Source organism: Sebastes umbrosus, chromosome 2 (assembly GCF_015220745.1).
Source record: "Sebastes umbrosus isolate fSebUmb1 chromosome 2, fSebUmb1.pri, whole genome shotgun sequence".
Lineage (NCBI taxonomy): Eukaryota > Metazoa > Chordata > Actinopteri > Perciformes > Sebastidae > Sebastes > Sebastes umbrosus.
In genome coordinates, this window is record NC_051270.1 from 33,303,832 (window position 1) to 33,330,502 (window position 26,671).

At 39.4% G+C, this 26,671-nt stretch overlaps 1 protein-coding gene across 7 annotated transcripts in view; it reads left to right on the forward strand.

The window, feature by feature from the left end:
• The window catches only part of gramd2aa (GRAM domain containing 2Aa), a 50,385-nt gene that overhangs the window by 16,323 nt on the left and 7,391 nt on the right, over positions 1 to 26,671 (forward strand). For 3 of the 7 annotated variants that reach the window (XM_037748521.1, XM_037748556.1, XM_037748546.1), the window contains exons 2-9: positions 3,684 to 3,788; positions 14,767 to 14,833; positions 16,990 to 17,374; positions 19,875 to 19,978; positions 20,506 to 20,604; positions 23,567 to 23,638; positions 24,638 to 24,694; positions 26,272 to 26,449. In XM_037748521.1, the coding sequence (XP_037604449.1) occupies positions 3,684 to 3,788; positions 14,767 to 14,833; positions 16,990 to 17,374; positions 19,875 to 19,978; positions 20,506 to 20,604; positions 23,567 to 23,638; positions 24,638 to 24,694; positions 26,272 to 26,449 (1,067 nt within the window). The remainder of the gene's footprint in view (positions 1 to 3,683; positions 3,789 to 14,766; positions 14,834 to 16,989; positions 17,375 to 19,874; positions 19,979 to 20,505; positions 20,605 to 23,566; positions 23,639 to 24,637; positions 24,695 to 26,271; positions 26,450 to 26,671) is intronic. The other 4 variants (XM_037748565.1, XM_037748530.1, XM_037748538.1 and 1 more) reach the window with 4 other exon arrangements.

Genomic DNA, 26,671 nt, shown 5'->3' on the forward strand with positions numbered 1-26,671 from the left:
CTTTATTAACAGGCAAAATGGGTAAATGCCCCGGGGTCCTCAAAAAAAACAGGTTCACTGTGGCTATTGTTTTTTTGGTAATTGGATTAATTGTAAATGTACCACTAAAGCACATATCCACTGACATGATAAGGGCCTTAAGGGCGGCCCCTTTATCACTTAATGTTGAGACCCTGTGCCAAAATCTATTTCTTTTTTTTTTATCAATTTGTGATTGATGAAATTACCACACAGCAAATCTGTTTCCATGTACTATTCCAGGAATAAGGTACACAATGAACAGATACTGAGGGCCAACAGCTCATTTATACCCTGTCACACCATGGGCCCTGTGGTTGCTCATCTCAGTCCAGACTGCCCATCTTCTGCCACAGGATGAAACACACTTCTTCAGATTACAGGCAGCCCAGATAGCGCTCTCTGATGTCTAATTTCCTTATTAGATAAACAAAATGTTGCAATACAAGATAATGTATTGCAATCTAATGTAGATCACATCATAGGGCTAAAGCTGTATGAAAAAAAAGTTCTAAAAATGTTTTCTAAATAATTGTAATTGCCTGCTATTCTCTGTTTTATTATCTGTCCAGCCACTTCCTTTTGTATGGGGACCCTGTGGGTTAAATGTTGTAGAAAGCAAGACATAATGACTTTTAAAAACACTAGCACTGAATATAATCCAGAGTTTTACAGAATCCTCCAATACTGATGTTGTTGTCTGACGATAGGGTTGGATCTGGTCTGTACACTCAGAGAACTGTGGTTGCATTTGTAACTTTCAGATCACATCAACAAAGAGGAAGCAGTGTTTTGTGCTGAACAATTCACTAAGAAAATGCTTCTGTATCAAATAGGATCAACCTGCAAATGGTCGTGTCTCGAGGGTAACCCACAAATTGCAAAGACTTGCAAAAACTCTCTCAAGACTCAAGGTCAATGCTTTACCTTAACTATTCGAGGTCAATGCCTAACCTTAACCATCTATCGAGATTTTCACAACTTGTGGGTTACCTTCTAGACATGACCGCTGTAAATGAGGTTGTTTGTCCATTAATACTGTGAGGGAGCTCATCAGGATGCTTCTTGATGTATTTTGTGCAGCAGCATGGCATTTAGCAAAATGCACAATACTTATTTACTTTAGAAACTGGTCAGTCTGGTATGTTCTGTCTCCGCCTTGCCCTCCCATGGCAACATTAACAATGAAATTTAAATGACAGTGTTACACTCCCCGATTGGGCCAGACAAGTGCAGACAGTAATATACTGACAGATAGGAAATCATAGGTTGTGGTGTAGCTGAGGCAACATTTATTGTTTCTTTTTGATCCTTTGTTTAATTCTACTTCCCGGAAAGCTGCACAGACTAATAAATAAATAGACCATAGACTGAAACATCTTCATGGGCTGTTTCTGTCAATAACTGTGTGACCAGGGTGAATGAGGTTACCAAAGATCCAAAGTCTGTTTCCCGTGCCGTCAGACACAGTGGACACTTTGTGGTTTTAAACAACACCTAGCTGTCAGCTAAAGGGTCATAAAGTAATTTAGTCATAAGGTCATTTATTTCTAGCTAAAAATGAGATGACTAACTGTCCAAGTTTCACACAACTGCACACTGGTTTTCATAAAAATGAGTCAATAGTTGTCTGGAAAGCAAGAAATTAATTTCAAAATAGTTATGTACAAATATGTGATTTGCAATTCTATACATATACAGTATATACTGTATATGTTCTAAAACATGCAATGCTACTGGTATGGTCATTAAAAAGTGTAACTTCCCACATGTAACAAGGACTTGAGTAAAAAGGTGTTGAGGCAGAACATCGTTAAATTGTACAAAACGCTTCAGGAATATAATTTCATTAAATTTAGGTAAATTATTGAGTTATTACTCCAGAGGAACATTTTACAAAGTAAATCCAATACACTTATAATTAGCCAAGATTTTCTGTTGTTAATTATATTTTAATTTGCAACAGAATTCATACATTTATTTAGTTTAAATATGAAAGAATGCATCTCAGTGATTTTGTGCAAATTGATTTGTTCTTATAAAAATCTTTGCTTAAATATTCTCCATGCCGTCAGCTACTGATCTGATCTGATTAAAATACTCCAACCATTTCCTTGCAAAGAACAGCTGAGCACAACTACAAGCAGCCCGTTTGAACATTGTTTCTATGAGTGAACTAAAACAGCACTACAAAGCTGCATTTTGCCCTCAGGCTCACATCTGGGATCAGATATCCCTCCTGAATCCCTTAACCTCAGGCTTAAGGTGAAAAGACCTCACAAACCCTTTTCCTTATCTATCACAACAGACCCTCACCTCCCACTCAAACCTCTGTGATCACAGATGACCAGTCATATGTAAAACCCCTAGGAAGCCCTTGTTGTTTGCACAGGTCAGTGGCTGACGTGAAGCTTCTGGCCAATTAGAGATAATACGCTGGAAACTGCACACAGGAGCCTCTTTGCATCAACACCTGTAATTACACCGGGGCAGGTGTTAACAACTTCCCCTCTCCCAGAGGAGAATGTGGCTCAGGGCAGGTGGGTGTTCATGTGCAGATGAGACGAGGAAACATAATAGATTTTTTAAAGGTTTCCAGTATTTTATGACAACAATGCAAAGCATTTAAATCTTATTTATCATCCAGTTTCCCAAACAGGGCTGTGTGCACCACAGGGGGGGATGCCTACTTCTGCAGTTTTCAGGGGGTACCTGGAAGATTGTGGTCGACTCAGATAATTTGAAGAAGTAAATTAGGATATGATAAAAAAAAAATATATATATATATATTTGTGTTGAGGGAGGCAATAAACAACCAAATAGCATTACACATTGGTGTGATTGGTCTGACTGTACATTACATACACCCTGAGACCATTAACACAGAAACACCATGTGTAATTTAGAGTACGTAAAAAATAGTTATCAAGCGAACAGAAATTGAAATTGTTAGCTAAAAGTAATCCAGTTTAACAGTTAGCTATAATGGATAAATGGTTGAAATAGCTAGTTATAAGAATTGGATAAATAATGGCAGTTTAAAGAAATGGATAAGAGTTTCAGTTGAATTGTTCCTTAGTGTTTTTATTTTAGTGTGTGTATAATGCTTTGTTCTACTTATTGTCAATCACCAGGAAGAAATGTTAGTCTTTCTTTTAAGACATCTCCCCTTAACACTATTCATCGTCCTTTCTTGGTTTCTTCTTCTTCTTCTTTTGGTATACATAATAGTTAATTTTTAAGAGACATTTGGTGCTGAAAAGTTTCAAAGTGTAAAGTGTATTTTTAAAGAAATGTTTGAGTCAGCTCGCAGCAGCACATCAGGTCAGCCATCTGCATAACCTCCGAGGTGCTTTATTTCTTTGTAGACATCTGGGTGAGAGCAGACACTGACCCCATTTACACGAGCACAAGAACACAGCTTTATTTTGCTGAGTAGAGATTATTAAAGTAGTGATAACCAGCAGAATCAGACTTTCAGACTTTATGTTGCATCACAGCTGTGTTGATTTTGAAGACAGAGTCCACTTGTTTGCCCCATAAACTTTTTTTGGGTGAAAGCTCTCTTTGAAGCCAAACCCGGAGACGAAAACAAACAAGTGTACACGACGGTCCAGCGGAGAGGTGCCTGCTGTTAACATAGAACTGTGTGTTTGTGTGTTTAGGGCCAGGAGCATGACTGAGCAGCAGGAGCAGAGCGAAGAAACAGGCCTGATCGCAACACAGGACCTGGACCACTCCAAGGACGACGACGCACACGGCCACTTCAGGCAAATCTTACACACACAAACACACACACACACTGCTCGGCAACACTTGCTGTCTTCTTCCCAACACGCCATCTGTATCCTGTGCATGGTCATGGGTTACAGCCACAGGAGATTTATCTTCACAGCACTTATTTTGTGCTTTTATTTCAGCTGTATTTGATGTCAAACAATGGTCACACAAAGAGACCGCAAACCAGGATTTACAAAGGATTTTTTTTCTTTCCCCCAAAAGGCCTGGAGGGAAGATATATGTGTTTAGAAAATGTAAATTTCTGTAGTGTTTTAATCCATTTAACCATATTTTTGTGCAAGTATTCATATGCACAATGTCTGTGTGTGTCTGCAGACAGAATGTGTGCGTTATATAAGAAGGATTCGAGGCAGGAGCAGTGTAATCCTGGGGAATCTGTTCTGGGATGGGATTTAGCGGTGATGTGTGTTAGTTGACTCAGAGAATGGGAGGGACTTCATGGACTTGTCAGTCTTGAATTTACAGCACTCAGTAAGCAGTGTGTGTATCTTTAGTTTTATCCCTTCCCAGCGCCTAACTCACCTCAACACTCCTTTGTTGCTGTGTGCAATATTTCAGGTTGTAAATATTTGTTTATAGTATTTATAACTGCATTAAAGCTAGGGTTGGTAATCTTAGGAAACCAGAAAGAGTATGCTAGATTTAGAAAATTATCCAACCGAAAAACTGAGCTCAGTGTTGCCGACTATTTTCCAATGAAAGTAGCTAGCAGCACTAGCTCCAAAAGTCCCAAAATCTAGAGAGAAAGTCGCCAAGTCGGCAACACTGACGGTCCGTCCCTTCAGGCCTTCCTCCGAAGCCACTCCCCCACAATTATCATTATGAAAGTAAACATATAATGAATGTAAACAACAAACATGCCTATTGTTTGTATGCACAGCTGTCAAGCTAGCAGCTTGTGGAAGACTGCGGTGACATGCAATGAGTTCACGGGCAGAGACCGAGCAGGTAGCCAGTTTAATCATTACATTTGGGCCAAACAAAATGATTGGACAGGTTTATTACCATCCTACAAAGCCACAGATACCAGATTTTTTATTTATTTTTGCCAGAGAATGTGATTTATTGATTGTTGTCAATATGTAGTATTTCAACAAGTATGACACAAAATATTCTTGAAGAATATTACCAACTCTAGCTTTAATTGATCAAACAAATACACAACCACCACATATCACTGGCTTCTGAAGGTGTTATGGCTGATGAGTTAGCAAAGAAATTAGTATTTACACATCCAGGACACACAAAGCAACAGTAACATTAATTTTTAATCATGTCTCGGGCCAACTGATCTAATATTCACAATCCTTTCAAGCTCTGTTTTGGTCTTCACCAACTTACATTTAGCATCTGGCTCTTTACCTGTCTGATACTCCAATATATCCACCAGCTTGTCGCTTGGTGCTGGGCAGGTAGCGTACAGTGGGTTTAACAACAGCTTAAGAAAAGGTGATAATTGTCACTACAAGCAACCCCTTTCACATTACACAGAATCATTTGATTCGGTGTACATATAAAAAATCTTAGTGGATGCAGTTTTAAAGTCTAACATGTGGGTCACAGAATAACAATAAAATATTGTTGAATTTGAAACTATTTATTTTCTATTAATTTTGCATTGCTATTAATTATCCACTGTAATGTTTGCAGAACATTTATCTTAAAAATGTCTTACTTAATGTCTTATGTGTTACTGTTTGTAACTTTTTACATGTATAAATCTACCGGGTCGGTTTCCCATGCGCGCTCGCATATGCGCGCTCGCGTGTGGCTACGCTGTTCAGACTCCCTGTGGACACGTACCATCAGACTCCAACACAAACTACACGGAAGCACAAAAAACGCAACGTTATATCTAGTGAAGCCCGTCTTGCAAAACAGTGTTGGCGGCTGTCGTAGTACGCGGGGGAGACCGTAGCTTTGGTATCCAGGGACGGAGTCTCTGCTGTACTCTGCTCCTCTGCCTGCCTGCCTTCACTCACACAACGCGCTCGTTCTCGCTCCACCTCACGTGCATGTGCGCGTACATGCGTTTGTTTAGCTCTGAGAATATCGAGTGAATGTACAGTGGACGTTTGAGTGAAATATAGATTGATATTGTGGTTTTAGCTGATGTGTGTTGCCTCAATGTTTTGAGCGATGCTCGTTCATGTCTATTTAGAGCGAGCAAGCGCGAACCCGACGCTGACTTTCGTTGACTTAACGGCCACAGGTGTCGCTGTTAACAAGCATTTCTGAAAGTTACAAACAGTCCCTTTAAGATATCCATCAAGTTCCTTCAAACAGCTCATGCAACATAACCAAAGTGTGCAAAAGAATTTACTGTAATTTCCTCACTGATGATGTTCGGGTTGCACTGGTACACCGTGTCCCAATATTTGATTATAACATTCATGATGGTGCTTTTATAAGATAACCAGATAAACATGTTGTGCTGTCCTTAGATATGAAGCTGATTATGAACACATGGTTTCCTTAGAGATTAAGCTGCAGGTCCTCACTTTGAGTGCATACTTCGTCTTTCAAACAAAATATCAGCTGACGTGGGGGTGATAAAAGAATTAATTCATTTTCACATCTCTATGAACTGTTTCTTTAAAAAAAGTCTTGTTTAAAACGAGAACTCTGATCTATGAATCTGATACTCTAATTTTAAACTAAGGAGACTATTTGAAAGTTCCTCTTCTGCTCTCATCATTCCTATCTTTTCTCGTAGATAGTGAGACTCACTTCTCTCTCAGTCCCAATTTCTTCTCCTCCAGCTAAATTATTGACTTGGAGTCCTCTCCTACACCGGCCACCGATGGGAGGTGTTCGCTTTCTAATTTAGGATTCAATTTGGGATTCTTTGAGCTTGTAATTAGTTTCACTGCTCAGCCTCGCAGCCAAGGGCACTGAGATACCCTGACAAAGGCGCATGCGTACCTGTACACACTCACACACACACACACGCACACACACACACACACACACACACACACACACACACACACACCTGCAGAAGCAACATTTTGCTTTGCTCACAGGGATATAAGCTGATACACAGGTTTAGTTTAATTTCCAAACCACAGCTTCTGAAATGATGGTAGAGATCATTTGTTTTGAAGTTATTCTGCTTTATTATGTGCAGGACTCAGACAGGTTCACCACATGTACATGATGCAATCCACTGTCCACTGATCCTCCTGGTACATGCTGTGTGAAATCCTTACAAGTTCCTGCTTTAGTGATTTTCATGTTTTTATTTCAACTGGAAAATGCGATGCTTCCCCCTGGGTCTGTGAATTAATTTCAAACCCTCCGAATAATATCCAAAATCAACCTTAAAGGTACAGTGTGTAGGATTTGGCAGCATCTAGTGGTGTGGTTGCAGATTGCAACCAACTGAGTACCCCTCCACTCACTCCTCCCTTTCCAAGAATGCAGTAATGTGAGCCGCCGAGTGCAAAACCGCATTAACGCCGTTCGCCTCGCTCAGAGGTCATCCTTACCATAATACCACTACTTTAGGAGCAACGGAAGTCAGACGGCGGCTGGCGGTACCACGGTTTTGCACTCTGCTGCTCACGTTACCGCAGTTTCATAAGTGTGTCAGAGAACTATGGTGGCCTTCGCCAGAGCCAGTGTTTGGTTTGTCCGTTCTGGGCTACTGTAGAAACATGGTGGAGCAACATGGCAGACTCTGTGAAGAGGACCCGCTCCCTATGTAGATACAGGGCTCATCCTAAGCTAACGAAAACACAATGATTCTTAGTTTCAGGTGATTATACACTAATGAAAACATAGTTATGAAATAGTTAATATATCTCCTGAAATGTTACACACTGTCCCTCTAAGTGACATTTTGGTGCAGCTTCTATCCTTGACAACTATCCATCATTTTCCCACGTCATCCCAGCATGACCTTCCTTATATCCTTTTGTAAAAAAACAAAACATGCTGTACCTTGACACACCACGTTCACAGCTCTGCTACATAACGCCATGATGGGAATTGCCTGTAGCGGTTTCCCTCTTACACTCACCTATTGCATCTAGATGTAGCAGCAGTATTGATTAAGACCTGGATCTTGTGTTAAAGCTAGAGACAGATGGAGAGTGAGAGCGAGGACTGGAGAGCCGGTTGGTCCCCACAGAGCTGCCTGTGTTTTTAATAATCACTCTCTTCTCTCCACCTGGGAGTGCAGAGCCACTGTGGAGCCTATTTATAGGCAGCAACCAGCAGGCAGTGAGAGCAGCACACATGCACTATTGTTCATAACATGGTCACAAGATAATAGATAATGTCTTTTCTAGGAGGGTGATTTTTAATGAGAAAGCGATGAATTTGCACATCAAGGACAAGCTGCATAAAATGATTAAATGTTGGAAAGAGGGTAGCTTTTGACTCATCTAATGACCTGATGTAATTTAGTTTGGTTATGTATCACTTGTTAGACATCCTGTTTTCTAAATTCATGTTAACTGCTTTGAACTCAGACCATTAAAGGTAAACATCTTGCATGTATTTTGGACATTTATTCAATGTACATGATATGTACAAGTGAATACCTCACAATCATAGACTGTATATAAGAAGTGGATGTAGTCACCTTGACGTCACTCATTGGTTTGTGGACTACGGTTTTGAAGCCTGGAGTTCAGCTTTTTTGCTGTCGCCATCTTGTTTCTTTGTATCAGAAGTAACACAAGAGGGTGGAGCTAATGGTGCCGTCAAATGAAACTTGTGAGCTTGTGTTTACAACATGGGAAGTCGTGTGCACAATATGCTTGGCGCTCAATTGGTTAAGTCGTGAGAACACCGCTGTTAATCTACAGCAATATTAACGTTACTGTCGCTGTCTAGAAGCCACAGAGGCTAACAGTTTAGCCTATTAGCAAGTGGGTAACATAATGCAGTAAATGCAAAGGCATAATGACAGATGACAAAGTTTAGGCCGTTGGGTGTATCAACATTTTCCTCAGACCTATTATAAAATTACAAAGAAAAACAATAAACGACTAAAATTACAGTATATTAACTTAATATGCACCGAAAAATGTACTTCCATGGCCTCCGCCATTTCTGACAACGTCAACAAACACGTCACAACTCATGAACTCTGAGCTTTCAGAAACATTCCACTTACAAGGTCTTGAATTCCACAAGAGGGGGACGTTCATATGGACTCTTCTTGTGAACACGGCAAATACAACCCCATTTGAAGGCACCAAGTACAACTGAACACTGAATAAGACATTTTTAGGCGACCAAAATGTTACAATTAAATTTCATCAACTGAAAACACACTGAGAAGGTTAAGAGACTTGAAACTAGTGATTGAGACCATAAACTCATGTTTACAATGTTTACTGAGGTGATAAATCAAGTGAGAAGTAGGCTTTTTGCAACCAGAGGAGTCGCCCCCTGCTGGCTATTAGAAAGAATGCAAGTGGCTTCACTTTTCAGACCCGGAGGTAGCCCACTGCTCACAATATGATGTTCCAGTGGATAAACAAAAGATATTAAATGGGAAAACAGTACATAAAAAGCAACATAACGAATATCTTCACTTTGAACTTACAACAGAAAATAGACTACTTTGCCATTGTGGGGGTTTTGGATGCGTGCATGGTGGATTTACTTACTGCTGTTTTGAAGATAATATGTGATGTGAAGTGATGCATTTACTTCAAGTATCTGTGAAATGTCCAGCAGATCCAGCTGGAGATTAGGCAGCACTGTCACAGCTGTACTGCTCTGCTGTAAACAACAGCCTCATCCTGCTCTTACACATACACACACACACACACACACACACACACACGCACACACACACAGCAGGCAGCTATAGCATCTGTCTGTTCTCTGACACTTTAACCCCACTTGGGTCTTTTTCCAGTCTGAGTTGTGGGTCTCTCATTCACTCTCTGGTTCTCTAGATGTAGGAGAAGATGATAGTAGAGTAACAATAGAGACATAAAAATGAATGACCTAATGCTTGAAGACATATAGAGTCATATTACACGTAGGCACAATAAATCCTCCAAGTAGCCTATATATTTTTCTGGGGCTTACAATCGTATCTCAGTTTTCATCAGTGAATTGGAGTTTGCTCGGTTGTCATGAAGACGGATTTGTTGTCATGTGAGCTCAGTAGCTGTTTTCATCAGTAGCAACTTTTTGTAGGACTCTTCGTCCTAAATCTTTTGGCGAAAACAGAAAAGAAGTCCTAAATTATGGGGATTAAATCACAACAACAACTGAGCTTGCATGACAACAGATTCATCATCATGACTTATGATCATCATCATAAGTGGACCTTGAGTTGAGATCATTTTGTCAAACCTCTGTTACTCATATAGTGTAGTTGCGTCTAAATTTTGCAGGTTGTAATATTATTCCTTCATATTTATACTTACAGTGTGCGTGTATAATATGAAAGTCCATAAAATTAGATTGGAAACATGTTTTGTGGCAGTAGTAGAGGATCTAAACATTAATTATCTTGTCTCTCCACTCACTAATGCTTATCACTTTGATACATTTATTACTCGATGCTGACGATGGTCGTGGCCGTGGGTCGCCGTCTGTGCATAAGTATGTGCGTACGTACGTCCGTACCATTCTCGTGAACGTGATATCTCGGGAACACTTGGAGGCAGTGGTGTAGTGGAGGGTATATGCAGGTATACGGGGTATACCCACCTCTTTTTCCGGCCAAAAAGCCAATAAAAGGAGAGTATACCCACTTCCTCCTCCGTAACCTACCCATGTATCTAGTAGTTCACCCACCTCATGACCACTACACCACTGCCTGGAGGGAATTGCTTCAAATTTGGCACAAATGTTCACTTTGGATTCAGGGATGAACTGATTTGAATTGGAGGTCAAAGGTTACTGTGACTTACAAAACAGGTTTTTGGCCATAATTCAAGAATTCATATGCTAATTATGACAATTTCACTCAGATGTCTAACAGGATAAAATGATGAAGTGATGACATTTTGGACAGACATGGATATAAACTGAAACTTGACTGGTTGGCGAAGGTATACAACCATAAGGCGGTAATTCTAGTTTGAGCTTTCTTTTGTTAGCACCTTTCTGTCCCTAATATAGCCTACAGTATACAGTATCTAACACCATTTCTCCAAACTGCTGCTCTCACCCTCATCTCACTACTTTTTTAAAGTCTCACTCTCTCCCTCTTTTTAAGTTAGAAACCGTCGCCCCATAAGCTTTAATACTACACATTTGTACATAAAAGACTGGGCTATTATTTAATATTACCGTCGGCCAGTAATATATTCATATGATTAGAATTATATTATAATGATGCAAGTTTGTTTGCTTCACTTAATGCAAAAAAGACACAACAAAATGAAACCTAAAACTAATCAGGGAATATTATTTAATAATAAGTTATTCTTCCATACAGTACAACATGAGATATTTTTATTCCATGGCAGATATTGATTCATATTGATATCAAATCTAATTGTCATATGGATTTTTCCACAGGCCCCATGGCTTATATGGTACTGTATATAGTGGCATTACATGAAGAGTTTGCCACAAGTTTCCACTCAAAATAATATAATTTATGATGATGATGATGAAGGTGATTTAGTGTTTTGATTTATTACATTCTCAGATTTAAGTGTAGGCCTACATTGGTCTTTTGCTGTGCAGTCAGATATAGAGATCAGTATTTTCCTGACATAATTATCTCGGTGTCATCGTGACAGACACCCCGCCATTGCAGAGTCTACCTCTCTCATCTCCACTGTGCTCCACCATGAGAGGAGCAGCGACATGGAAAGAGACAGCAGAGTCAGGGAGGGTTGTTTGGGGACAGAGGTCACGCTATCTTCTTACCCAGAGGAGAGTCTCTCATCAGAGCAAGGACACGGACAGTCCTGCAGCTATTAAGGCAACAGTGATGGGGTATTTTAACATAATGGCACCTTGCTGCAGCCTATACAGTGAAGGACGCTGTTCAAGGAGAATACAAATGGGAAGCTGTTAACGGTATGATGTTATAAAGTCCCTGATGAATCATAGGGCAGCCATGTTGAGAGACAGATTGTCATGAAACATTATTCTGGAGGAACAAGTGAGGATGAAATATTGGGAGATATGTTGTCTTTCTACTTTTTACTTACACTGCATTTGCATTAGTTTAAAATAATGTTAATTTTAACACCGACTTGTGCAAAAATGTATATTGCCAAGAAGTGAGAGTCGATTGTTTGTTCCATTGCAACGTCAGCGCCCAGCTGCAAAGCTACGTTTCCGTCATTTTGGACTGAAGTAAAACGTCCGCCTAAAAAGTGCCGTACAAAAGTAAAACAAAATTATTTATATTCTATTGTCATATTCTACCAAAATGGCCTGTGTTGAACAATAAAATATTAAAAATATTAGCATCTTCAGTCCCAAATGGCGGCTGTTGTAAAAAAAACCCACCAGAGTTTCGTCTCTTTGCTTCTTTACTCTTCGCTAACAGCTAACAGTCATTAAGTTAGTAACGGTTAGCACTACTGCTAGCCCTTAGTTACCGTTGCTGCCTCTGTCAAGCTCTCCATTCTCGCATATTCAGTATATAATGCAAACAGTGGCGGATTTAAAGAAATTCTTAGTAATGTTGAAAACAATTATGAATTATGAATTAATTTGATTTCAGGCAAAGATAAACAAAAGTAGCCTTTTCATTTTCTAGCTGGCAATGTTGATTTTGCTGGTTGATTTTGAAGCTGAAAAACTGAGGCTAAAGCTGCATTTCCCAGGCGAAAAGTCAGCATCTTTGAAGTTGATGATTCATGTGAATGACATGGAAATGAAGAAACAGCATTGTTATTGTATGTAGTAACCTATAACTAAATTAGTATTATAAGCAGTGGTGGACGAAGTACTGAGATACTTTTACTTAGCAAAATAAAAGTAGCAATATCACAATGAAATACATACTCCATTGCAAGTCCTGCACTAAAAATCTTGGGCTAAAAGGTACATAAGTATTGGCAGAGCTAAATTGGACAACTGTATGTACTGCATAGTTTGTATGCAAACTGATAATATGTATAAAATCTTAATCTGAAAGGTAACCAGTAACTATAACTGTCAGATAAATCCCAATTGAGCTTAAGTAGAGTACTTAATTAAAAGTACTTAGTTACAGTCCACCTGCTGTGATTATATGTATGTATAAGTATGATATCTGACTGTTATTTTGTCTACCATAACCCTGGCCGTGTACACACTCGTTTGTATTTTTCAAACAGTACAAGAGAAAAGACTTTGAGTATGAGGACTAACCGATGTGTAGTAAATGTAACGGTCTTCCTGTGTCCTTCACATTATGCCTGTTGGACTCTGGAGGGTTGAAGATATCAAGGCTCACTTTCCTCCCTTCATTTGATGCCTTTCTCTGTTGCACCATATGAAAAATGGCTTCCACAGAGTGAGATAATCCATCATAGTACACATGAAAGCTGCAGTTTGGTTTAGCCAGAGCCTCTAGTCTGTTTTATCAGTAACTCCTCGAGCAGGAGTGTTTTCATATCAGCATGGCGTTACGCTGGGCTCTGCTCGCTGTCAATCACCTAGCACTCACGGAGAGATACAGGAAGAAAGGGAAGTCTCTGTCAGAAAATAATCCCTCAAAGACATCTGGCCTTTCAGAATTCATTGTTGCATTCATGTCTTCTTCTTTAAAGCGTCTTAACTGGGACAGCAGTTAATTTCAATGACATTTTCCTTAAAGGGCTGATTATACTGTATTTTATCTGCTGGGTGGTTCTGTCAGCATTAGCAATAGATACGAGTATCATGCTGTGACATCTGCTGTGCTGCTCTGACTACTCCTCCTGAGGCGAGCTCGATGCCAGTGATGTGTGTGTTCATGTATCCCGACTATAAAAAGAACAACACGGATAATCTCCTGGCATGGTCACTATTTGTGTTTCAACAACTCAATATTTATCTTTGATTATGTTGTTTTGTGACAGCCTTCGTCTCCCTGCAGTTATGCACGCACTAATGATTAACTCGTCATGTGGAAGCTTTGACCCAGCTGGGATTTTCATGCAATGTACACAGATACACACATACTGTACACACGCACACAGGCTAACAACCATTTGTCATGCTGTCTTCAGGCCAGATGAAGGCATTAATCTGCCTTCAAATGTGCTATATATGTATTTATTTTAGGGCTGTCAATCGATTAAAATATTTAATCGCAATTAATTGCGTGATTGTCCATAGTTAATCACGATTAATCGCAAACTAAAAGCACGTTTTTTATCTCTTTCTTCAAAATGTACCTTAAGGGAGAGTATTTATCAACATGGGAGTGGGCAAATATTCTGGTTTATGCAAATATATATATATATATTATTGGAGCTGTCAGTGTGTCAGTGTGCTGACTTGACTATGACTTGTCCCCAAACTGCATGTGATTATCATAAAGTGGGCATGTCTGTAAAGGGGAGACTTGTGGGTATCCATAGAACCCATTTACATTCACATATCCGGAGGTTAGAGGTCAAGGGACCAAAATTTAGCGTAAGCTTGGAGCGTTATTTAACCGCCTTCGCGACAAGCTACTGTGACATGGCTGGTACCAATGGATTCCTTAGGTTTTCTAGTTTCGTATGATGTCAGTATCTTCACTCTAGATTTAAAACTGCTACAACTTAAAAATCGCAAGTTGCATTAATGCGTTATAGAAATTAGTGGCGTTAAAACGAATTTGCTTTAACACGTGATTATCGCGTTGACTTTGACAGCCCTAATTTATTTGATATTTTTATCCAATATTTTTATCCTTATTAGTGCATTGAGAAGACTTGTAGATGTATGGTCTATTTTGCATACAGTAGAGTTATCATTATTAAGAGGAAAACATGCATATGAAGAGGTGTCTTTTTAATTCTAAATGTATTTTTCCTTTCATCACAGGTTTCAGCTGATTGAAGACCTGTCCTATGAAGATGTGAAGAAATGTTACCGAGGCTCGGTGAGTCAGGTCTCTCTTTTGATTTTAATCATTTCAGTGTTTGTGATTGGAGCAAGTCCAACCAGTTGTATTAATAACCAGTTATATTATTTTTTTTACTGTCATGTTTAATCTAAAAAAAAAGGGGCATTCCCTGTTAAAACTTTTCATCTGAGGAGATTGTTTATTTTGTGATTCCTTGACTCAAAGGTCATTCTCTCACTTTTATACTGCAGTGAAATATATTTCAAACAGATCTATGTCATGACAATTGGACTGACAAAACGCTTCAACTAATATGACAAAATCTAAATGCAATCTGATGCATATTGTATTTATTTTAGGGCTGTCAACATTAACGCGATAATAACACATTAACGCAAATTAATTTTAACACCACTAAGTTCTTTAACACATTAACACAACTTGCAATTTGTAGGTTGTAGTGGGCTCAGTTTTAAAGCTAGAGTGAAGACACTGATATCATATGAAACTAGAAAGGAGAATTGGTGCCAACCATGTCATACTAGCTTGTCGGAAAGGAGTTTAAATAACGCTCCAAACTTATTCAATATTTTGGCAAGGAAAAACTGGCATGGCTATTTTCAAAGGGGTCCCTTGACCTCTGACCTCAAGATATGTGAATGAAAACGGGTTCTATGGGTACCCACGAGTCTCCCCTTTACAGACATGCCCACTTTATGATAATCACATGCAGTTTTGGGGCAAGTCAGTCAAGTCAACACACTGACACACTGACAGCTGTTGTTGCCTGTTGGGCTGCAGTTTGCCATGTTATGATTTGAGCATATTTTTTATGCTAAATGCAGTACCTGTGAGGGTTTCTGGACAAGTTTTGTGTTGTTAATTGTTTTCTAATAATAAATATATACATACATTTGCCTAAAGCAGCATATTTGCCCAATCCCACGTTGATAAGAGTATTAAATACTTGACAAATCTCCCTTTAAGGTACATTTTGAACAGATAATTGATTTTAGTCAATTGACAGCCCTAATTTATTTATGTAATCTGAATCATACATGATGGCATGCTAACAAGCTAACTAACATGCTGCCTTTATAAATGTGTGAGAAATGACCAAATGTTTCCTGCTTACCCCCCCACTAGTGTGAGATTTCTCAAGCTCAGTTATTATTAAAAGATTTTAGACTCAACATATGAAACCGAACTGAGAGCACATTATCATATGTTTATTGACAAGCTCAGCAGTGCTGTATAATCCTACATTACTATCGCGTAGACTTGCTGCAATCCTGGCCAGTGTCCTCCAGACATTTCTCAAAATTTCAGCCTTGATATGAATCACATTAGAAACAGCCTCCACATTATCGAGTGGAAATAATACAACCACATCACAAACTAATCATCTAATACCATATCACCTATGAATTCAGTTATCAAATGATTTTAACAGGTCAACAGATTAACTCTGGGCTTTCCCCTCGGTGGTGATCGAGCCCTCTGCGTTACTGTAACCTACTGTAAAGCGTCATACTCCTGAGGACAGGAGCTGCTCTAGCACGAGCTATTAATAGAAAGACAAAAACAGGAGCCGCAGACAACTGAGACAAACTGAGCTGATACGAGTCGAAGGGAAGATAGACGAGATGCAGGGCAGGGCAGGAAAAATAAGGGAAAGATAGTGTGGCGGCAGAGATATCTAGAGCTTGGAGGTGAGTTTGAGCAGTGAGGGAGGAGAGCGGGGAATGAATAAGACCTCTTGTTGTTCAGATGGGAGGAAAATCTATGATTTTCTCTGAAAAGTGAGGACTTTTAGTTCTCACAGAGAGGCAAACTGACAGATAGAGGGAAAGGCAAAGGCAGAGAAAGAAAGGGCTTCAAGTGAGTGAGAGTAGTGAGGAGTACCTGTGTGTGTGTGTGTGTGTGTGTGTTGTTTTTTTCAGCTCAGAGTGATGAAGGGCAGAGTGTGTGTATGTGTGTGAAGGAGGCAGGAGGAGAGGGAGGGTGTCAGCCGGGTGCTGCAAAGTGTAGAGTCACTGGAGGTGTATTTGAGACAGAGAAAGGGAGCCTTGTACTTTCAGGGAAAAGAGCTCAGTGGCTGTAAACTGAGGCGTTGCTGCTGTAACTCTGTATTAGTAGTGAATGTGTGTGTGTGTAGGTGTACACATTAGAGCCTGGTGTGTGTGTTTGTGTGTTTGTAGGTGCATGTAGACTTAGCGGTAGACAAGTCTTCCATCTCGGTGCCCCGTACTGACCGGCGACAGGGGGCACAGTGTGTGTCTTGCAGCGGGTTGCTCCAGGCCTTGGATGTGCGCGAGTGTGTGTGTGTGTACGGTGCCAACGTGCTGAGCCTGGTGCAGAGCTCGCGTCCTCTGAGGGAGAGGGTGGTGTCTGCGGCGAGCGGAGCCAGAGTGGCCGGTGGTGGCGGAGTGGCCGGTGTTGCTGGTGGGGCCGTGCAGGCAGGCCGGTCCGCCAAGGAGCTGCTCATGACTCTGCCCTGTCCCTCTGCACAGACTGTCAGCAAGTACAACTCGCAGTACCACAAACTGTTCCAGTGTGTGCCCAAGGATGAGATCCTCATGAAAGGTACTGTGCTTTTTATCACAAGGAATCTTTTTTTTACTAATCAACTTGTTAATATTCTTGGACGTGTCATGCTTCAACCTCACTATGATTTACCCATGATGCATTTGGACTTGTATTTGTACTCTATTTAGTAGAGCTGCAACGATTAATCGATTAGTTGTCAACTATTAAATTGATTGCCAGCTATTTTGATAATCGATTAATCAGTTTAAGTAATTTTTTAAGAAAAAAAAAGTCTAAATTCTCTGATTCCAGCTTCTTAGATGTGAATATTTTCTGGTTTCTTTCCTCCTCTATGACAGTAAACTGAATATCTCTGAGTTGTGGATAAAACAAGACATTTGAGGATGTCATCTTGGGCTTTGGGAAACACTGATTGACATTTTTCACCATTTTCTGACATTTTATAGACCATAGGAATAATCGAGAAAATAATCCACAGATTAATCCACAATGAAAATAATTGTTAGTTGCAGCCCTACTAAGTAGCTCTTCATGCAATGTACAGTGACAGTATGAGACTGATATTAGCCTGTCAGATATTGGCTGTTGATGTGATCTAGAGTTGACATAAGTCAATTAATCAATTGGTCAATCGACAGAAATTAATCGCCACCACTTTAGATGATTGATAAATCCCCAAGTCATTCCAAATGTCCCATGTTGCAGCTTTTCAATTTGTGGGGATGTACTGATTTTCTGTTTTATATCTGAGTTATGAATTCAATACATCTTTGGGTTTTGGCCCGTTAGCAATTTTAAGACGTCACTTTTGGCTCTGGACACTGTAAGGCTAAATGATTAACTTATTTGTCAGAAAGATAATCAATAATGATTCCTTAGTTGCAACACAAATGTGATCCAATATTATTATAATGGAAGCTACATAAAGGAAAAAGGTTTTCGTAACATTAAGGCAGATGAGGGAGGTGTCATGTTACAGAATCTATACAGTCTAAATTCTGTTTATTAGGCTTTTACACCAGACTATAGTAACATTGTGATGGAAACACTGGAAACATGTACGTTTGTCAGTGGTGCAAGAAGTACTCAGATCCTTTACGTAAGTGAAAGTAGAAATACCAAGTACAAGTCCTGAATTTAAAATGTTACTTAAAGGACCAGTGCGTAACATTTGGGGGGGATCTGTCGGCAGAAATGGAATATAATATTAATAGGTATGTTTTCTTTAGTGTATAAACACCTGATGATAAGAGTCGTCGTGTTTTCATTACCTTAGAATGAGCCGTTTATATCCTCTTCACAGCATCCGCCATGTTTCTACAGTAGCCCAGAACGGACAAACCAAACACTGTTAACTTTCCCTGCTTGAGCCGGAGTCGATAACATTACTTGCTGCCGTTGCCGCCGCTCTCTCTCGCTCTTACTTCACCACTCACTATAAGTACACACATACTCTACGCACTGACTCTGCTCCAAATGACCTACACTACAACAGACTCTAGAGAGGGCCATTTGCCTTTTTCGCGTCGACCACTGTAGTTCCTCTACACACTTGGCACACGGGAGAGGCTTCAGTTGGTTGCAGTGTCGTCACCTCACCGCTAAATACCGTTAGATCCTGCACACTGCACCTTTAAGTAAAAGTACAGGAGTATTAGCAGCCAAATTTACTTAAAGTATCAAAAATAAAGTACTCATTATGCAGAATGACTGTTTTCACTAATGAGCATTTTTAAGTTGTCATTTTTAATGTTGTAATGTAACATTTTAATGTTGTAGTTCATCAATGTTGAGCCAATTTCAGTTGTAAACTACTGGGTAGGATATTAGTATAGTTCTGCATCCTATAATATAAGCATAACATGTGTTTTTATGTAAAAAAAAAAAAGTAACTATGAGTATTAAATAAATGTAGTTGAGTAAAAGTACAATATTTCCCTCTGAGATGTAGAGGAGTAGAAGAATAAAATAGCACAAAATGGAAATATTCAAGTAAAGTACAAATATTTAGTTACATTCCACCACTGAAGATTGTACAAAATATCTAATGATTTTCAGTATCTGTACAATGTACTAGAAGTTATCAGCAGCTTTAATGTGCTGCTGGTGCTGCATCTTCAACAACAGCATCTGTACTTTCATACCAAATCTCTATAGAACAAACGGAAAAGTAAAGTAAAAAGTACAAAAGTAAAATTGCAGCGTATAGTCACTATTTATTTTCTGCTTTTTATTTGCTTTACTTGGCACAGTGTCCAACTTTAGTTCTTCCTGCTTCAGTTCTGCTATCTGGTTAATCTCAGAAGCACTTTCTGTATGACCAACTTCTTCGGCACACTATGAATTCCTCTGTTTGCACAGTTCAACCTGGTTTACCATAAACTTTGATACTATTTGCAACAAAATGCCGGTGAGACAGTAGGAGGGTTTGGAGACTTTGTTTCGATAAGCCTGTATGTTTTTCTTTATCCAGTTTACAGTTTTTGAAAGACTAAGATAAAAAAAAAGTTTCTGTTTCTGTCTCTTGTGTTCTCAGTGTACTCCTGTGCTCTTCTCAGAGATATTCTCCTACAAGGCCGGCTCTACATTTCCAGAAACTGGCTGTGTTTCTATGCCAACCTCTTCGGCAAGGACATCAAGGTACGAAAGACTGACAGACAGCTTAATGAACTGAAACTGACTGACAAACATGAACCCAGTGTCTCCCAGTCACAATCTGACAAGCTGATTGGACAGCTTGACAAATTATTTGACTGAAAGTCATTCAGGATTACGGGCTGACTCTCAGTGTCACAGTCCTAATTCTCTCTGTTTATGTCTGCACTGGGAAATTATATACCAGGAGGTAGACTTATTGAACCTTTAACCTGAACCAGTTATGTGATTTTCCCTCTGATGTTGTGCACTGTTCCTTTTCCTTCATTTCCTTGAAACCAAACCTCTCCTGACATCTGAGTGACAATAAGCTACTTATTCAGACTGCATTCCTCACATTCTGACTGAAATAAGACACGTTTCATGTCCACTACTGATTTTCTCCAGGGGGGTTTTCCAGAGTGTATTTCCCTGCCATCATTCACTCAAATCACACTGGTGTTTTTTATCTTTCCTATAATTTCCTCATCATCGTGTGTCTTCTTGTAAATGACATTTTCCATCTTCTTTAGGTGGCTATCCCTGTCGTTTCTGTGAGGCTGGTGAAGAAGCACAAAACAGCGGGCCTCGTGCCCAATGGCTTGGCTATCACCACAGACACGGGCCAGAAGGTGAACACTTCCATCATAGTCGCTGTGAATTAAAATACTTGTGCTGATTAGCGCAGCGTGGCTGTATTTTCCACGAGAGGGTGTGATGGAAAAAACAACAGCATGCTATAGATAGAAGCAGAGTGGAGTCCCAGCCTGGCAGCGCAACGGAGTGAAGGGTTTTTCCACCATTACGGCCACGTTCAGAGGGGCTTCTTAACTTTCTGTCACATCAGACTCAGCCTGTCGTCAAGTGGGGTTTTCACCTTCCGTTCAGACCCCAACATGATAGCCAGCAAGCTAACTTTAGCACCTACATTAGGTTTTGTATCTTCAAGTAGGCTTACCTGTCAGTATTGTAAATACATGAAACTCTATGTGATGTTAGCCCAGTAGGTATATTTTGCATTGCACCATCCACAAAGACAAAAGAGAAAATTAAGAAATTTGAATGTAAGTTTGGTAATGTGAGGGCAAAAATGACTCAACTAAGGAAATTTAATTTGTTTATTGAGTGCACAAATAAGTATTCAAAGCCAGTGATTTATCAAAAAGAGTCTTTTTGCTTTATAAGGAAATAAATTACAGAATATTCTACATGTTCCTAGTGGTAGCACACACATAACATGCAGACACACTTCAGAAATAGCACATTTTTAGGTGCTCCTCAGACATTCATACACTCCACTATACACTCATGTATACATACACATACCGTACATGTGTATTGCACCTGGTCCAGCAGACATCATTTATTCATAACCCAAGTCATTAATTATTAATGAAGAGAGTGATGGGCTGATTTTTTGTCAGATAAATGCAAAAGGGTTAACATACTATAAGCACTGAGGTCTATTAGGTGTGCATTAGATAACACTTAGTTTTCCAGATCAATACAAATTGTCTCAGCAGTAGTCTTCAGATATGGTGTCTGTCTTCACCTTTAAATGGTCACATGCTTCCCCTCTCGTTCTCTATTTAAAGTTACATTATGTTAGCTCAGCCAGTCTAAGCACAACCCAGCTGTGTAAAATAGTTGTTTACATATCCATTTGTACAAAACACTAATTGGTCTGAGGTTGGCATACTGCTGAGATCCCCTCAGAAGTGAAATATTACACAACTACTGTATATTCTAACCCACTGGTTCCCAACATGGGGGTCCTGACCCCCACTAGGAGTCACCAAATCTTCACAGGAGGTCGTGAGGCCTTCTTGATTTTAAGGACTGTATGACAACTTTTTTTTAAAATATACAGTTGGCCTATATCTCAGCATTTCATTCATTTCTGTGAAGAAAACTAAATGGAATTGTTATTTTTAAAGTTTAGATTATTATTTAAGATATAAACCGGATAAGGGCACGGTGAAGACCTGAACACAAGTTATATTCACAGAGCCTTCCCTCTCTGCTAAACAGCCTGAATTAGAAAATATGCAGTTAAAACAACCAAAGAGCTGATAGAACGATGGCCAAGCCTCCGGGTGAAGAAAACACTGAATTTGAAGCCTATTAAGTATGAATGATTGTTAAGAATTAAAAAAAATACATAAAACAGAGAGAGAATTGTATTAAAAGTTCCTAAAAATAACAAGAAAACTCATCTCCGATGCAATATTCACAGGAAATAATCTGCTCAAAATTCATCCAAATCACTCGTTTTACACAAACTTCCTGCAGTTATTGCATTATTTTTTGGGTTTAACTGTACAGTTTATCAGTTGTTCTGTTCTGTTATTGTTATGTATTGAATATAATATGAAATATTCATAGAATATGTCACTTAGTCAGGGGTTATCAGTTTACTCAATGACAGAAAAGGAGTCCTTTAAGGAAAAAGGTTGGGAGCCACTGAACAAACTGCAGAGTCTGATTCTCAGGCCAACACAGCAGCTCAGATTAAAGCAACAACCTTTGTCAAAGCATGTGAGATATATAGCATCTGGACGGTATGTCTCATACTGTGCAAGGGCAAATATCCTTCACCATATACAGTATGTCTGTGTGATTGTGTAATATGCGTTACATAACCATGCTCTCATACTTGGCTCTGTACAGTACAACCATACTACTAAACATGACTGAGGATGGTTCTAGTGTTTATGAGGTTAAAAGTTCACAGCTCATGTCTGTAACAACAAAGTACAGTTGTATTTAATAGTATTTTTTCAGTTCATTCCGCTCCTTGACTGTGTCGGGATAGATACAACAGGACAAAAACAACTGATAAAGTGAACACACACCACGTATTTTAGATAACAGTGATATTTTTCCAGGTCAGAGGGATATTTGGGTAAGCTGCCGCTGACCTGTCATTCATAGTTTTTCATGAAAGAATAAACCGGAACAAAAATGTGATGAGAAAAATATCCTCTTTGTGCTTCAGATAATAAATCCCTGAAGTGTTGTTCGCCCCAGATTATTTCTATCAAATCTGTACTCTTACCTATTAATTGTTAATGTATTATTATAAGCTTGGTATGGCTGCAAATACAATATTCAAACACCTCCCTACATGCCTGAATGCACTGATTGTATACTAACAACATGAACAGACTGTTCTAATAACGCATCTAATAACGTTTGATTTTGTGGAGCTGATATTTCTATGATATTTGCAAAGGCAGGCTGCAACGGGAAACAGAAAATCTTCATCTATTTCTTTATTTAGTTTCCCCCTCAGGGCTCGTCAAAGTTTAATATCAGCTCTCGTCTAATCTCATTTTGGAGATAAATGAAAAGCTGAGTATATACAGCAGCTTATCCATGTTGTTTAGTAGACTCTCTTTCCAACTGTATGAATAAACATTTGAGAGAATCAGAACTTTAAATGAGCTCAAATTGTACGTTATAAACATTTTTATGTGTATGGATAAATTCAGAATAGTTTCAAGGGACTATTATATATAATATTAAGACAGCATTATAAACAGAATATCAACAGCATTTTTACATCACTCTTTCTCTTTTTTCTTTCCTCAGTATGTATTTGTATCTCTGCTATCAAGAGACAGTGTATATGACGTCCTCCGCAGGATCTGCACACACCTACAGGTCAGAGGACACACATGCATGATACTCATTTACGGTATGTTCACACCAAGCGCGAAACAAACTTTTCGCACTGCGTGATTACATACAAAGACAATGCAAAGAGGCGAATAGACGCAAATTTGCACCGGGCAAATACCTCAAATTTGCGTCATTCGCGGGTGTTGAAATATTTCAACTTGAGTGAGAAATTTGCACGGCGCCGTGTTGCAAAATTTAGTTTCTCCTCCTGTCGTCACTGACGTCCTGACATTGAATCAGAAATGGAGGAAAAAAATATTGTAGCAGTCTGTGGTCACCCAGAGCTACCATAGTACATCATATTTGTAGAGAGACCGGACAAAACTCTGTGTATAAATGTATGTGTGTAAACCACAGACTGTCTATGGTATAATAAACAACATCACTGCCGTATATTTATGCCTATATGACTTTGTGTTGAGTTTTGATTGAGCAGCTGCATAGCCTGGCACTGATCGATCCGAACTCCGAACTTCAGAAAACAAGTAATTTAAATGTTGTTTGTTTGTCGTCTTGCAGACAGACCTGACAAAGCATGAATTCAGACTTTTTACAAATCAACATCATTATGTAGTTATTTCGGTATCTTTTTGGTCCGTTTATTGCAATTAAATCTCAGCACAATCTGTTTATTTTGGGTTCATACCGCCGGTGATATTATGAACCCAGGCACAACGGCGTTTGGTTTTCCGACATATTTGGGACTTCCACAACATGTACAAAGCAGCAACAGTGGTTATTTCTTCCATGGTTGATGGCAAATTTAACAGAAAGCAAAGTTGTTCTCTATGGAGACGAGCCCCTTCTCCTCTCCGACGTGTGTGGTGCAAATGAACACAAATGATATCAGCGGTACAACTCGCACGAGTAAAGCGAGGCAAAAATTTGCTTCGCTCTTGGTGTGAATGCAACATTAGTCTACAGTATATACTGTGTGGTGTACGTGTCAGTTAAAGAGGTGATTTATTTTTCCCTCTCCAGGTCAATGGGAAGAGTCTGAGCTTGAAGCAGTTCATGGAGGAGCCGACCTTATCGCTGGTCAGTGAAGACATGTTTATCATAAACCATCATAAATGTATAAAGATCAAAGTGGGTGAAACTGCAACACCTGGTCATCCAGAGGCAGTAAAATGACTTTAGTGTTTCCTAGTCGTGTTTCATGTCGGTCTAAAGGCCTCCGACAACTCTCACTTACAACTACCCCTCACCTGAAGGCAGTATCAATACATCATTCTGCTGCAGCTGCTGCAGTCTTTCAGAGAATTATCCACCGAGTCGGCAAGATGCTATCAGAGAGCTCTGTGGAGTCACCTTGTGTGTGTGTGTGTGTGTGTGTGTGTGCACACTATAGGCCACTCTGCGACAGAACAGCTTTTGTATTAAGTAATAATTAGGTTCTGTTAACATGCTCGTCCTTAATCACGCTCTAATCTAGACTGAAAGTATTCAAAGAAAAAAGGAGCGTTTGTTCATGTTGCCAGCATATTCCATAGAGGGATTCGTAGAGCTCTGATCCACTCAAACAGAAAAATGTTGAGATATCTTGAATCTTAGGGGGATCTATTGGCAGAACTGTAATATAATATTAATAAGTACGTTTTCTGTAGTGTATAATCACCTGAAAATATGAATCGTTGTGTTTTCGTTACCTTAGAATGAGCCGTTTATGTCTACATAGGGAGCTGGCCGCCATGTTTCTACAGTAGCCCAGAACAGACAAATCAAACACTGGCTCTAGATAGGGCCATTAGCGTTGTCATGTCTTTGAGTCGGTCACCGTAGTTCTCCTACACGCTTGGCACACCGTAGAAGTTTCAGTTGGTTGCAATCTGAAACCACACCACTAGATGCCGCCAAATCTTACACACTGCTCCTTTAAGACGTAAATGCAGAAATATTCCAACTATCAAGAATATTTTTCCACCTTGCTAATTATCTCTTTACATTGTAGCTTCCATTGGGTTTAGTAGACAGGCCTTCAAAGTTTTAGAATGAATAGATTGAATGAATAACTTACTATCATTTATAAACCATTAACTAGAACAACTTTTGGGCTGCCAGGTTGAGAAATATCCCTATGATGTGTTGGATTGTTTGACAACTTTCCCACCACAAATGTATTTATTAACAACTTAGGGCTGCAACTAACGATTATTTTAATCAATCGTTTAATGTGTTGATTATTTTCTCGATTAATCAGTGAGTTGTTTGGTCTATAAAATGTCAGAAAATGGTGAAAAATGTTGATCAGTGTTTCCCAAAGCTCAAGATGACGTCCCTAAATGTCTTGTTTTGTCCACAACTCAAAGATATTCAGTTAACTGTCATAGAGGAGTAAAGAAACCAGAAAATATTCATATTGAAGAAGCTGGAATCAGAGGATTTTGACTTAAAAAAAAATTAAAAATAGTCAAACCGATTTAATCGAATATCAAAAGAGTTGCCAAGCAAGACTTTGAAATCCATGTAAAAAACACTGCATTATAAGGTGATTTTTTGCTACCTCACGTTTAGATGAACTCGTGTGCAGACAGGCTTCTTTAATTTAGATCACTATCTATTGCAGTTTGATGGCCGTCTTTCCAACACATTCTCCTCTTTCCTCTGTGCCACAGGACGAGTTCCCGGTTCCAGACGAGTTCCCAGTGGTTGATGAATTCCCATCAGTGTTAAAGTGGAGAAGGAAACCCTCAGTGGTGTCTGTGTCGTCCTCCCTTCCTGACCTGCTGGGGACCTCCACCAGCAGCCTGAGCGCCGTAGACGCACCCTTCAAATCAGAGCAGCCGCTGGAAGGTGATACATCTATCCATGTTGGCATGGCTTACAGTATGAGTGTCTATTGTGAGAAATATCCCCATCACTGGTTACTACCGTCTATAGCTAGTAGAGGTAAATCAATCTGCACCTCAGAAGTAGTTCATATTCAAAAGCAGTTTAGAATCGGCTTTCTGCTTGTGATTAACACTGTTCTGAAATCTGTGTTATACAACTGCAGATATTACGACAAAAATCCTA